This window comes from Mustela erminea, chromosome 6, assembly GCF_009829155.1.
Source record: "Mustela erminea isolate mMusErm1 chromosome 6, mMusErm1.Pri, whole genome shotgun sequence".
Lineage (NCBI taxonomy): Eukaryota > Metazoa > Chordata > Mammalia > Carnivora > Mustelidae > Mustela > Mustela erminea.
In genome coordinates, this window is record NC_045619.1 from 7,290,723 (window position 1) to 7,304,159 (window position 13,437).

At 60.3% G+C, this 13,437-nt stretch overlaps 1 protein-coding gene across 4 annotated transcripts in view; it reads left to right on the plus strand.

The window, feature by feature from the left end:
• The window catches only part of RANGAP1 (Ran GTPase activating protein 1), a 31,511-nt gene extending 18,612 nt beyond the window's left edge, over window positions 1–12,899 (plus strand). For 3 of the 4 annotated variants that reach the window (XM_032346150.1, XM_032346149.1, XM_032346148.1), the window contains 10 exons: window positions 2,178–2,336; window positions 3,359–3,472; window positions 3,894–3,993; window positions 4,091–4,175; window positions 5,196–5,385; window positions 6,286–6,405; window positions 8,072–8,174; window positions 9,383–9,471; window positions 9,669–9,790; window positions 11,857–12,899. In XM_032346150.1, coding sequence (XP_032202041.1) covers window positions 2,178–2,336; window positions 3,359–3,472; window positions 3,894–3,993; window positions 4,091–4,175; window positions 5,196–5,385; window positions 6,286–6,405; window positions 8,072–8,174; window positions 9,383–9,471; window positions 9,669–9,790; window positions 11,857–11,926 — 1,152 coding nt within the window. In that variant the 3' untranslated portion in view covers window positions 11,927–12,899. Of the gene's footprint in view, window positions 1–2,177; window positions 2,337–3,358; window positions 3,473–3,893; window positions 3,994–4,090; window positions 4,176–5,195; window positions 5,386–6,285; window positions 6,406–8,071; window positions 8,175–9,382; window positions 9,472–9,668; window positions 9,791–11,856 lie in introns of those variants that run through there. The other variant, XM_032346151.1, reaches the window with a different exon arrangement.
• The last annotated feature ends 538 nt before the right edge of the window (window positions 12,900–13,437 follow it).

The window sequence follows — 13,437 nt, forward strand, 5'->3', positions numbered from 1 at the left end:
CTGGAGTAGTGTTTGAGAAGACTGTGGGGTTGCTCTGATCGGTGGGTGAGGTCTGCTGGGCTCAGAAGTGGCAGCGGGGTGCCCGAGCGGTGAGTGGGATGACAGCCTGGCACGGCGCTCGCCTGGGCTCGTGGAGGGTCCGTGTCTCTGGCCTCCACTGGGTGGGGCACAGAGATGCTTTGAGAGGGGGAGGCGCAGGAGCAGTGGCTCAGGTGCCCTCTCCCCTCTGCCTCCCCTCCCGTCACCCTTCACGGCTGCCCCGGTGCCCTGCCCCCCACCCCAGGACACTGTTGAGACCCTGACCTTGAGCTCTGTGAGAAGGCCATGCCTGCCTCAAGGCGGTGGGAACTTGGGAGTCTTTCTTTTCTCTTAATTTAAATGTTTTCTTTGGCAAACAGTATCCTAGGCAGCATTCATCACACTCAGGCCAGAGAGGCATTCCCCACTGTCTCCCTGCTGGAGCTCATCTCGGGCAGAGAGGGAGCATGGCAGCGGAAGGTGCCCTGGGTCTTACTGGACCCCTGGCTGCAGGGAGCTCCTGCTGCCGCCAGAGCTGGGGAGCCCAGTTGCCATCCTTGCGAACTCTGTGCCGTTAAAGGTTACACCTTCTCTGCACCATCCCCTGCCCCCCGCCCGGTTGCTGTCCCTGGTGGGAAGATGGTGTGCTGTGTGAGTGCGAGCCGCTGGCAGATGTCCTCCCGTGCCCTTAGAGCGGGGCTCTTCGCACAGGGTCTCTTCGCACAGGGTCCCTGGGCTGTCTCTAGTCTGTGGGTAGAATTCAGGGAGTCTTTGAATGTGGCTGGGGGAAGATTGCATGGTTGACAACCACTAAAGTAACTAAAATCTAGTGTTACCTTGAATCGTGAACATAGAATAAATCTCAGCAGCGTTCAGAATGCCCGTGATTGTGACAAGTATGGAAATCACAGATTTTTCACATCAAGTTACAGTTGTTACAGAGACGTTGGAACCTCTGTTTCCTGCTCATCGGCATCGCGGTGGCAGTGGGCTTGCCCGCGGGTACTGTTACCTGGTGCCTTTGTACTAAGGAGGGCATCTACTGCTGCAGCACACATTTGGGGTTTTTTCTAAATATTTTGAGGACTGTCTTCCAGTTGAATGGATTTCCTTTGTAGTCCTGTATTATTTATCTTAAAAATTTAAAGCATGTTCAGGAGGGAGCCATGGGCTTTAGCAGATGGCCCAAAGGGTCTGGTACCAGAAGATACTGAGAAGTCCTTACTGGTAATATTCCTTCACTGGCCTACCTGCCTGCATTTATCTGTGAACTCCCTGTGCTGTTCTGGGCACTGTGGAACTACAAAAGGCCCCTAGGTGGAGAGTCCTCGCGCGCCTGGCCTCAATCCTTGGTAGCAGTAGAGGCTGGGATGTGGCTCTCCTTGGGAGCTCAGAGGCTGGTGGGGTGTAGACAGGAAGGTGGCACCGATAGTCCAGGATGAGAAACACCGAGAGAGAGGAAGGACAGTGCTCTGGGGGCACAGAGAAGGGCGCTGGACCGTGCCTGGGGGCAGGGGGATCCTGGAAGCCCTCCTTGGGGAGGAGGTGTCCAAAATGAGAGGTATATATAGGAAGACAGCATAGGAGTCAGTCTGTCAAGAAAATGTCCACAGATAAGGACGCAGTGTTCCATGCAGAGCGAAGGAGGTGTCGGAAGGTGGGGCTGAACAAGAGCTAGGTGGTTGGAGAAGATTCCGCGCTGCAGAGCAGCAGGGAACGTGCGGCACTGGTTGTGCTGTGTAAATAGCGCGGGAGAGCCCCGAGTAAGACGGGCCCAGGAGCTGCAGTTTACAGGGACGGACTGCGGCTGACCCCCGGGCCAGCGCCCAGGGTCCTTGCGAGGTAGAGGACACCTGTGTATGATGCAGGAACCTGTGTTCTGAGCGGTGTGACCCTGCTTGAGTTACTTACTAGCCTTTCTGATCCCTAGTCTTCTCTGTCCAGGTAGGTCTCCCTCCCGAGATTGTGGAGAGCATCAGATACGACCCTGCGCAAAGCTGTGCTTTGAGATCTGTGCGCTGCATAGCCACGGGCAAACCTGGGCCTGAGCTGACGGCAGCCCCTCCCCTTCTGCCCGCTGGATACTGTTGGCGCGGGGCCTATCCACCCTGATAGCTCGGGAGCCCACCACCCTGCTCTGTCCTTCCTGCCCCTCACAGATCATCGGGACTCTGGAGGAGGTCCACATGCCTCAGAATGGCATCAATCACCCCGGCGTCACAGCCCTGGCCCAGGCTTTCGCCATCAACCCCCTGCTACGGGTCATCAACCTGAACGACAACACCTTCACCGAGAAGGGCGCCGTGGCTATGGCCAAGGTAAGGCGGGAGTGGCGGGGTCAGGGTGGAAGTAAGCAGGTCTGGCTGCTGCCTTTTGAACACACCCATCATCAGGTAAGCCCCCTCTGCCCCTCCACCAGGTATGTGCCTGGCTATTTTGAACATTCCAGAGTGGGGCACATGTCACAGGCTTGCTTGTGCCATTTTCGGGCATGTCCATACCTCCTCCCTCTGAGCTGCTTCTACACCCAGCTGTTGGTGCTGGATTTGCTCTCAGAGGCTGCCTGGCTTCTGTTTTTCTCATTGATTCTTTCATCAGCTGTTAATTGAACTCTGTACCTCGTGCAGGCCAGGCAGAGTTGAATCAGACTCTGCCTCCAAGGAGCTCCTAGTCCCGGGAGGGAGGGGAGAGGCCAGCGAGAGCACAGGGCCCGAACCTGGCTGGCTGGCTGGCTGTCGAGACCTCACAGGGCCCCAAGCCGCACGAAAGGCTAGTCCCGCTGCTGTGGGCTGTTAGCAGAAATGTGGGCAAGGGTAGGGGAACACACAGGAAGTTCAAGTCAGACTTAGGGAAGACTTTTTGGAAGAAGTCACATTTTGACCAAGTCATACAGGGCTTGGTCTATCCACATGGACTGTGGACAGAGAAGGGTGTTTTGGGCAGAGGGGTCCGCAGCGTGGGGGAGGCCCAGAGGTGGGAGGGAGCCTTGTTCCATTGGTCCTGGTTTGAAATGACCAGGGTTCAGGGTGTGTCTAAAGGCTGGAGGAGGGGCGGGGAGTGGGGGGGTCTCTTGCTAACGCCGAGGCTCTCCCATGAGTAATAGGTGTGCAGGGTTTTAAGTTGGGGGTTCGACTTGGTCAGATTTGGGCTTCAAGAAGGTTCTGGCCGTAGCACAGAAGTAGGGTGGAGGGAGGTTCGCGAGAAGCTGGGAGGGAACGCGAGCTGATGAGGTTCAGGGAAGGCCAGGTGAGGGGGCGGCGACGGTGTGACGACAGACGGGGTGAGCCGTGAGCTCTCGGAGGCGCTTGCCCTCACCCAGGCCTTGGCTTCCTCCTCGCAGACGCTGAAGACCTTGCGGCAGGTGGAGGTCATCAACTTCGGGGACTGCCTGGTGCGCTCCAAGGGCGCCGTCGCCATCGCAGAGGCCGTGCGCGGGGGCCTGCCCAAGCTGAAGGTGCCGGCGCCGCCTGTGTCTCCCCGCGCGGGGCTGGGCTTCCCGCACGCTCGGGTTGCTGCCGTCGGGGCAGGGATGGGGTAGTCTTGAAGGCCGGGAGGGCCTGGGTTCGTGGCTCAGTCCTTGCACAGCTTCCCTCTCGTGCTGTGCAGTCCTGTCACCTGTGTGATAGGAGCCGCTTTCTTCATTTTGGAAATGGGAGGAGGGAGCCATGGGGTCAGGAGGGTGTAGCGCGAGAGAACACACCCAGCGCCCGGCACGCCACGACGGAAATGGCATTATTTTTATCGCGGGTGTTACTCTGCCTGGCTGGAGGACAGATCCTGCCTTACCCTCCCGTGGGGAAAACAGAGGCTTCAAGTAGGTCCCGGTCCCCTGGCCTGTGGTTCTGTTTGCCTCTACTCCTTCCTCTTATTTTTAGGAGCTGAACTTGTCGTTCTGTGAAATCAAGAGAGATGCTGCTCTGGCTGTTGCCGAGGCCGTGGCGGACAAGACCGAGCTGGAGAAGCTGGACCTCAATGGTAAGAGGGGCGGTGGCCTTGGCCCGGGCCTGCCACGTGGGCCCTGCTGCCCTCTTGACCTTCCTTCCTCCTGTCCCCCCCTCCCGCCCACGAACAGGCAACATACTGGGAGAGGAGGGCTGCGAGCAGCTTCAGGAAGTGCTGGACGGCTTCAGCATGGCCAAGGTGCTGGCCTCCCTCAGGTAGGGGGCTGCGAGCCATGGCGCCTGTGGTTCTGCTTTTAGTTGCTCCGAAACCGCTGTTGGAGCCCCTGTCTGTGCCAGGTGCTCTGCAGGGCGACGGGTGCGAGGAGCCCGTGAAGGTCTCTGACTCGCGTCGTTCGGGCGGGGCGGGTGGGCCGGGGACGTTGGATTAGCGTGTGTTCGGCAAGGAGGCAGGAAGAGCCTGGGAACGGGCACCCTTTGGTGCGGGTGAGCCGGGGGCTTCCGAAGGGATGAGCTTTGATCTGAGCCGACCGCTAAGGTGGGGAGCAGTGAAGTCCGGGGGCAGGGGCTGGGCTCGCTCAGGACTGTTTGTACAGTCAGACTTGGAGATGGGGTCTGGAAAGGAAGATGGTACAAGCGAGTGGGGGGTTCGGGGTTTGCGGGGCCCAGGTGCAGGGGGAGCAGGGGCCGGGGTGGGCGGGGTGTCTCCTCCGTCTGGATAGGAGTCGTGTGGGCCGTCAGCATCCAGTTGCCTCTGCCCTTCTAGCCCCCAGGACTCCTTCATTCACCTGCAGCCTCTCACTTGTGTCGCCTCAGGGCTAGGCCGGTGCTGCCGCTGAGAACCGGGGGCTCAGCGATGGCCTCAAGAGGCTCGTGGTTCCAGAAGTCCCCCTTCCCCTGTCCCCTGCAGCCGCAGCTTTCTGTGGGCAGTGAGCCACGGTTGGCGCAGTCTTGGGATCTCAGCCTGGGCAGTGTTCCTGCCAAGTCAGCTGTGATAGACCATTTTCTTCTTTTTCTCTGTTTCCCCAGTGGGACTGGGGCCCATGTGGGACAGGGATGAGATCTGGTTCCTTGGTGTTCACGACATGGGCTTCCTTGGGGGAGCAGTGGGCTCCCTGCTGACCCACGTGGCCCCCCAGCCCGGGAGCAGCTGCTCCCCCAGGCCTCTGCGGGCTCCCTCCCACGTGCCCGGGCCGTGTCGGGGTGTGGAGCCAGGCCTCGGCGCCAACGTAGGCCACTGGGCAGGGAGGGTCCGCTTTAGCCGAGTCCCCTCCGCAGCGATGACGAGGGCGAGGATGACGAGGAGGAGGAGGAAGAGGAGGAGGAGGAAGAGGAAGGAGAAGAGGAGGAGGAAGAGGAAGAAGAGGAAGAGGAGGAGGAGGAAGAGGAGGAGGAGGAGGAGCCGCAGCAGGGGCAAGGAGAGGAGCCATCCACACCGTCAAGGAAGATTCTGGACCCGAACAGTGGAGTGAGTTCCTTGTCGTTTGCCAGGGTCAGAGCCTGGGCCCTCGGATGTGAAATCCCGAAGCGTCTTCAGGGGGTGGTGGGTGTGGAATCCACTTAGGTACCCTGGGTGCAAAGTGTTTTTGAACACACACGCCTGTGAGTAAAAGAAGAAAATTTCCGCCGTGTGGCTGTACTGCTCTCGGCTTTCGCTGTCCCCGGCACAGGCACGTTCATTTGCGCGCTGTGACGGGGTTATAGCGTGTGTTATGCAGCTGCACTGTTTCTTACGAAACACATATAAATATTTCTGAAAGAATAGGGTAAAAATCAGCACAAATAGAAACTCTTTTCCTATCCATTTAGGTGACCCGTAGGGACAGCCTCCCGTTCTGGAGACTGTGGCCCAGCTGGGACACTTGGTGTCCCGCTTGCTTCACTAAGAGGCTGATGTCGACAGGACGGCCGTAGTCTGTTCCCTCACAGACTCCCAAGTGCAGCTTCTGGAGAACTACGGGTTGGACAAGGACCCCCGCGCTCACGTTGAATTTCACTTTTTTCCCAGTTTAGGAAAGCATTTGAGCCAATGGCCGGGCACCTCTGGTGCTTCCCCTGGCTCCACTTGAGTTCCTGGTGGGGTCCCCTTCCACCCCCACATGCCTCCTGCGTCACTTTTGGGACATCGTGTGTCCCAGGGAGGAGCTCCTTGGCCTAAGGAGGGGGCTTGCCCCCACCGCAGAGGCTCCTGCACTAGGAGCCAGTCAGGGAAGCGTCTGTGGGCCCCTCAGCCTTTAGGGGCCTGCCTGTGAGCGGGAGGGAGAGGACTGCATTCCGAGCCGTAGGCCCCCAGAGTGAGGGGAGCGTGTTCTGGGTGAGGAGTCTGGGTTCGGACCTCTCCAGAGCCATGTGCACCCCTGTCCCTCAGGAGCCGGCCCCCGTGCCGTCCACACCGCCGCCCGCAGACGCCTCCACATTCCTGGCTTTCCCCTCTCCGGAGAAGCTGCTGCGCCTCGGACCCAAGAGCTCGGTGCTGATAGCCCAGCAGGTGCGTGACCGCGCCGCTAGCTGCGGTTTCTGGAGCCGCAGGAAGACGGGGACCAGCAGAGCCCGGGCTTTGGAGGGGAGGCTGCCAGTGGGAATGGGGGGCTGCCCGGTGTTTGTGTGTGTGTTAGTTTTGGGGGCAGAGTTTAGTGACTCGTCGGTTGCACTGAACACCCTGTGTTCATGCAATCAAGTGTCCTCCTTAATGCCCGCCCCCCCCCTCGTCACCCTGTCCCCTCCCCCACCTGACTCCGGCAGCCCGCAGTTTGTTCCCGGTAGGTGAGAGTCTTATGGTTTGCCTTTCTCTCTGCTCTTTCTTTTCCTTCCCTTCTCCTGTGTTCATCTGTTTTGTTTCTTAAAGTCCACATATGGGTGAAATCATATATTTGGTTTTATCGGACTTACTTTGCTTAGCATAACATCCTCTAGTTCCATCCACGTCATCGCGGATTGTTACAGCTTCCTTTTTGACGGCTGAGTAGTACTCCGCTTGTGTATATCGCGCATCCTGATCCCTTCATCTGCCGATGCGCAGCTGGGCTCTTTGCCTAGTTTGGCTACAGTGGCCCTTGCCACCATAAGCACTGGGGTGCGGGGACCCCTTCAAATCACTGTGTTTGTATCCTCTGGGTAGATACATAGACGTTTGTTTTTTAAACCCACAGAAACACGAGTGAGTGTGACCCGCGTGTGTGCCTCCCTCCAGGGGCTGCACATGATGCGCTGCTGGGAACGCGCGCGGGCCACCGACGGGCAGGCACGCGGCACCCGGGGACACCTGGAGAGTTAGGGAGTTCTCCCAGGACGCTCTGGTGCGCACACACCTAGGCTCCGCCTCCCACCCTTGTCCTCCTGGGGCTCCTGCGGAGGCCACGTGCCTGCCAGGGCCCTGCTGCAGCCTCGTGTGTTGGCTCACTGCCCGGATCGTCCGCGGCGGCTGTCAGGCACCTCCTGTCTGCCAGGCACTGTCCTGAGTCTCCCGACATGGTTCTGGTATTGAAGCCTTTTGGCAGCCCACCATGTGGACCCTGTTACCGTGTGTTACAGATGAGGAAACAGTTTTGATGAGCATAAGTGATAAATGAAAAGAAATTCAATGGGCCCGCTCTCCGCGCTGGCCTGGCATTTTGGCTGATGTCCTTTTTCCGTTTTATTTGTGTTCTTTTCTTCTTCCCGTGATGCATGGGATGAAAGGTCCGCTTTTTTCTCTAATACCAGCCGTCATCTCTTGTTGAGATGCGTCAGCAAAACTTTCAGCAAAACCGGTGTCCCCTCCGTCCCCATGAGTGGAGGTCACACTTAGGCCTGCGCTGTGTCTGGACACTCGCGTTCTTTCCCCTTGTCTCCACTTCCGTGAGATTAAGCTTCCTTGCTCGTGAATGTCGTCTTGCATTATCTGTTCAGCTTGGATTATCCGAAGGGGCCCATTAGGCCATGGGAATGACCATGGTTGTGTGGACTCACGGGCTGTGTGGACTATACACCGCTGTGGGCCAGGCCCGTGCCTAGCTCCAGGGGACAGCACGGGGTGAGGCAGGACCCATCCCTGCCCCCCTAGCCCCGGAGACCTTGGCGCGACACAGGCCTCCTCCAGCCCGCAGCGGTGTATAGGCACACGTTCCCTGGAGCTCTGGCCGCTGGTGACCAGCCGTTGTCTCCTGTGTCCTCAGACCGACACCTCTGACCCAGAAAAGGTGGTCTCCGCCTTCCTGAAGGTGTCGTCTGTGTTTAAGGACGAAGCCGCGGTGAGGACAGCTGTGCAGGATGCAGTAGGTAAGGCGGCTTGGCCTGGGTGTGGCTGGCTCTGCCTCCCTGCTGCCTCCGGGCTCCGGGCTCAGGTGACGTGTCTAGTTGCTGGAGCCCCTGGTCGCCGCGCTGATGTGGGCACCGCTCTCCGCTCTCTTCTGCCTTTTCTTTTGTTGGGTTCTTGCCGTGGAGCAGGCTGGCTGCGGTCCCGTCTTACTTTTTACGGAAGGGGGAACAGAGGCCTTTCCAGAGCCGTACAGTTATGTCTAGTTGGATCTCATCAGGTGGCATCTGCCGTAGAAGACCAGATAGTGACAGCCCCAAGGCCCTTCCAGGGGCGGCCCGCCCGCAGGAGAGGTCATGAGCTTTTGTCCTCATCTCTGAGCCTCCACACAGTCCCCCCCGCCTGGAAGCCTGCAGGATGCCTGCTTTCCCCGCAGCGTTCCCAGGGCTTCCGGAGAGCTCTCTCGTCCGGTCGTGACCCTCCCTCGCCACCCCACTCCCTGTGCTGCTTCCGTGACAGCACGTGTCCCCTGCGCACCTTGAGCCCCGCCAGGTGGGCCAGGCTTGGCCAGGCAGGGAGGGGACGAAGAGCTCAGCACGGGAACAGGGCAGAGAGGAGTGGGGCTCCGTGTGGCGCTTTGTCCTGGGTGGGTGCGCTGTGGGTGGCATTGAGGCAGGAGGGCCGGTGGGGAGCAAGGCCGTGGGGCTGGCGAGGCCGGGTGGAGCCCCTAAGTCTGCTCCTTGTGGTCCCAGCCCCGTGCGCATTGATGGGAACAAATTACCTGCGTTCTTTTCCCCAGAACAGCTGCCCGGCAGCGCGCAGCCCCAGTGTCTGTAGACCCCCACCCCTCCTTTCCTAACTCTCTGCTCATCCCCGCTTGCCCCCCCAGAGTGGCTGGAACCTCCCCCCGGGTGATCTGCCTCCTTCATCTCCACCCCCACCGCCCCCCACCCCCACCAGCCCCGGTCACGCAAGGTTCCCAAGCCCCTTTTCAGTGTGTGAGGTCAGGACAAGAAGGGCAAGGTGTCACAGCGGGCGGGTTGAGCCTTTCCCTCGGTGCTGGCTGTCCCCTCAGCCTGGGACCCGTGACCGCAGTCTGCCGCCCTGTGTTGGGCTGACTCGTGCAGGAGGCGGGCCCCAGCCCGTGTGTGCCGGGGCTGCGTGCCCTTGGCCGGTAGGCGGCCGTTCGCTGCAACAAACTTGCTACCCCATGGCTGCTTCTGCTTTGCAGATGCCTTGATGAAGAAGGCCTTCAGCGCCCCCTCTTTCAACTCCAACGCCTTCCTTACCCGGCTCCTCATTCACATGGGTCTGCTCAAGGTGAGGCTGTCGGGGAGGGAGGGGGGACACCAGGGGCAGCTCGGGCCACGCCTACCCACCCACCCCGACTCACGCCAGAGTCCTGCTGGGACCCGGGGCCGTAAGCCCCGTTCCTCCATGATGGGACTCAGCTCGACCTCAGCCACCCCAGGGGCCTTGTAGCTCACTCTGCCTTGTGCTGTGTGTTCCCCTCACAGAGTGAAGACAAGATCAAGGCCATTGCCAACTTGTACGGCCCCCTGATGGCGCTGAACCACATGGTGCAGCAGGACTACTTTCCCAAGGCGCTCGCGCCCCTGCTGCTGGCATTCGTGACCAAGTGAGTGTGCCCTCGCAGCCCCCAGGGCAGCCACACCTCGCATATGCAACCCCTAGTCCGTGGAGGCTTCCCCTTGTGCGGGGCTCTCAGCATCTGTGTTTAAGTGTCCCCCCTCGGTGCCTTTTCCTGAGAGAGACAGAGGACACGGAATGGCCCCCCATTTCCTCATGAGGAAGCAGCACTGGAGAGTTGCCCAGCTTCTCTGTGCTGCTGCTCGGTGTCCTGTTCTCAGTCTCTGGGAGCAGTTCTGTGTCTGTTCCCTTGGCCACAGGGCTGAAGCTAGAGGGCCTGGCACACCCGCACGTGTGCCTCTCGCCTGCAGACACCAGATGCTCAGAGCCTGGAAACCTTCGCCTTGTCCTGCAGGAGGGTCCTGGGCCGTGGTGGGGCAGTGGCTACGTTGGCTAACAAGGAGCCTTCTCACCCCAGCGCCTGTGAGGGATGGGTCGGAGGGCTCGTCCCCTGTCCTCACTGAGGTCCTCTGTGGCCCCAGCCCCCTCCTGGCCTTCCTCAGGCCTTAGTCTCCCTACTTGGCCCACCAGGCTGTTGAATGAGGTTGTCTCTGGTGGCTCAGACCCTCCACAGTTGCTGGGAATCCAGTGCCTTGGGGAAGGCTGGCAGGGGGGAGCGAGCGCAGCACAGTCCTTGCCTGGCAGAGGCGATGAGTGTTGCGGGGTCGTCTGGCTCCATGTGGTGAGGATCCCCGGCCAGCTTCCAGGACTGTCGGCGCCACGGCCTCTTGGCCACTGTGACATCTTGCGGTCTGTTGTGCTCCTTGGGCCTCGTACTCTCGTATGTCTGCCCACCTGCCACCACCACACCTACCCCCCGCCGCCGCTGTGGCCGACACCACCCCTTCCGCGGCACCTGCACTGGCCATTGTGAAAAGTCGAGCTGTGGACGCCTGGCTGGCCCAGTTGGTAGATCTTGTGACTCTCGATCTTGGGGTCATGAGTTTGAGCCCCGTGCTGGGAGAAGAGCTGAGTGTTTGGCTCTCTGCCAGAGTCCAGGGCAGGCCCTCACCCTGGCTGCAGCTGGATGTCCCTGCCCCCCCCTCCCCTGCCCAGGTGCACTCTCCCCTGTGCCGGTTCCCACGGCATGGGCTTAGTTCCGTGGAGCATCTACTGGCCCTGGCCCTGCCCGCCACCACCTGACAAAGCCCAGTTCCTTTCAGCCTCTAGTCAGAATTGTTCCTTTTGCCTTTCTGTTGCCCTAGGGCTGGGTTGGACCCACAAGAAGAGACCCTCTCCCTTGGTGCTGTTGGTCAGTGGCAGGGTGTGTGCCCCACCCCCAGCACAGGCTTTGTCTGTTCCACTTAAAAGAGGGGAATTGGTAAAAGCTGTCCCTTAGGCCGCCTTTGAGGTGACCACAGAGTGACAGGCACGTTTCCCCTCCCTCGACTCTTGGCCCAGTGGTCTGATACGGCGTCTGTGGGCCGCACATCCTGGCTGCACCCCCCACTCGCCAAGCCTCCTTTCTTTCTCTGTAGCGAGATTCATGATCTTTTTTTTTTTTTTTAATTTTTTTAAAGATTTTATTTATTTATTTGACAGACAGAGATTACAAGTAGGCAGAGAGGCAGGCAGAGAGAGAGGAGGAAGCAGGCTCCCTGCTGAGCAGAAAGCGGGATGTGGGGCTTGATCCCAGGACTCTTGAGATCATGACTGAGCTGAAGGCAGAGGCTTTAACCCACTGAACCACCCAGGCGCCCCGAGATTCATGATCTTGATGGTGACAGTGGCCAGCCCGTTATCTGTGAGGGGCCCTGTGGCCGCTGGAAGGGCCCTCGCACAGGCTGCTGGGTGGAGAGTAGGGCCTGGGTACCCACCGCTCTGAGCTTCACACACCCCCACCCCGCAGCGCACAGAAGGCAGGCTTCTATCATCTCCCCCACAGAGTCATCGTGAAGGTCAGAGAAAGAGAGTCTGGCACATTTCTGGCCTCAGAAACGGCCCCGATCCCCCCTCCACAGTGGGGATGGTGGCCCTGCTGCAGCCTGAGGTCTCTGGCCCGAGCTGTGTGGGTTCCCTCCCACCCCCTACATTGACTCCTCTTTCCTCACACAGGCCCAATGGTGCCCTGGAGTCCTGCTCCTTTGCCCGCCACAGTCTGCTGCAGACGCTGTACAAGGTCTAGGCACGAAGCGAGCGTCCCCCCAAGCCCGCAGCCCAGACCAGTGACTTGGGAAGGGACGCGGATGAAGGACTCGAGCCGGCCAGAGGCAGGGAGGCTCTTTGTTGCTTGTGTCCTGTCGGTCCCCGAGTGTGCGTGTCGGTGTGGTGTGAGTGCAGGTGTGCGCTTCCTGTCAGGGTTGGGGTTTTTAATGTCTCCCTGCTGGACTGGCCCTGGTCCCACTGGAGGGGAGCTGGCCCCCCGAAAGGGCTGCAAGCTGCTCTGCCATTAAACTCCTTGCCGTCTGAGGGCGCTCTGCTGATCCGCGCCTCCAGCCCGAGGCCCTGGTGGCTGTCGTCTCCCGCCTTGCCTTCCCTGCGCTGCTGGGCTGCCCCAAAGCCTGGGCAGCTGCTGTCTGTCTACCCTCCCTCCCCTCTGTGTCGCGGCTGGGCTGCGTTTCCCGCCCTGCCTGGGGCTGCTCACTTAGTGGCCGACTTTGCCTTCTGTCACTAAGCCCTGGTCCCGTGGCCACTGCCATCCACACTCTCCATCACTGCTGGGCTGATCTCTCCGCCTGGACTGCAGAGACTGCCACGGGCGTGGGCCTATGGGACGGTCAGCAAAAGGCAAGACTCTGGTTCCCAGGCCATGTGGACAGGAAGAGAAGCCAGTGGCAGACCCTGGGGGTCTAGGAGCAGGACTTGCTGGGTGGATGGTGCAGGCTCCAGACCCAGTGGGGCCCGCGCCTTGCTGCTGAGATGTCTGTGACTGGCCTGGGGGCCATGCTGGGGGGTGCTTTTTGGTAGGCCCAGACCTGGTCTCCGGTCCCCGGGGGCGGGGCCCACAGAGCCTGAGCTGTGGCTCAGAGGCTCCTAAAGGACCAGGACAGGGTGGGGACTGCGCTGGAGCCGACCCCCACACTCTGTGTTTTCCCCTTTGCGCTCTTTGTGTGTCTGGGCTGTGCCCGGGGCTTCACAAATAAAGTCATCTGTGGCAAGCGTGGGCACTGAGCAGTCTTTCATCTTAAGGTGGGTAGTTGGGGCTTAGTACCTGGAGGCCCACCTCAGTCCGGACGGGTTGGTCCATCCCCAGAAGCGCCCCTGCGTCCACCTTGTATCGTCCCATGGGGCACGGAGTGTCAGCTTCCCGTGGACAGCTGGGCAGTTCATGCCCAGGAGCGGCGCACGAGTCCTGGGGGTCAGGGAGCGTGGAAGGATCTCTTCCTCTGGGTGCTGAGGGTCTGGAGCTGGGCGTGTTGCAGCTGTCCAGCCTCCTCTTACCCTTCACCGAGCCTTTGGGCTGTAGCGCCCCCAGCCCCTGCACTGCTCCATCGATGGACCTGGCTAAGCCAGACCCTGTCCGGATTTTGCCACAAGCCTCACCGGCTGCACGGTCAGGAACCCCCGGGTCTGGCTAGCAAGGTCATGTCACAGGGTTGAGCTTGGCTGGGAAGCACCCATGGGGTGTCTGGCCATAGGGCCTGGAGTGGAGGGCACCCCCTTGGGGTCCTTCCTTCCCTTTGCCTCATGTGGTGG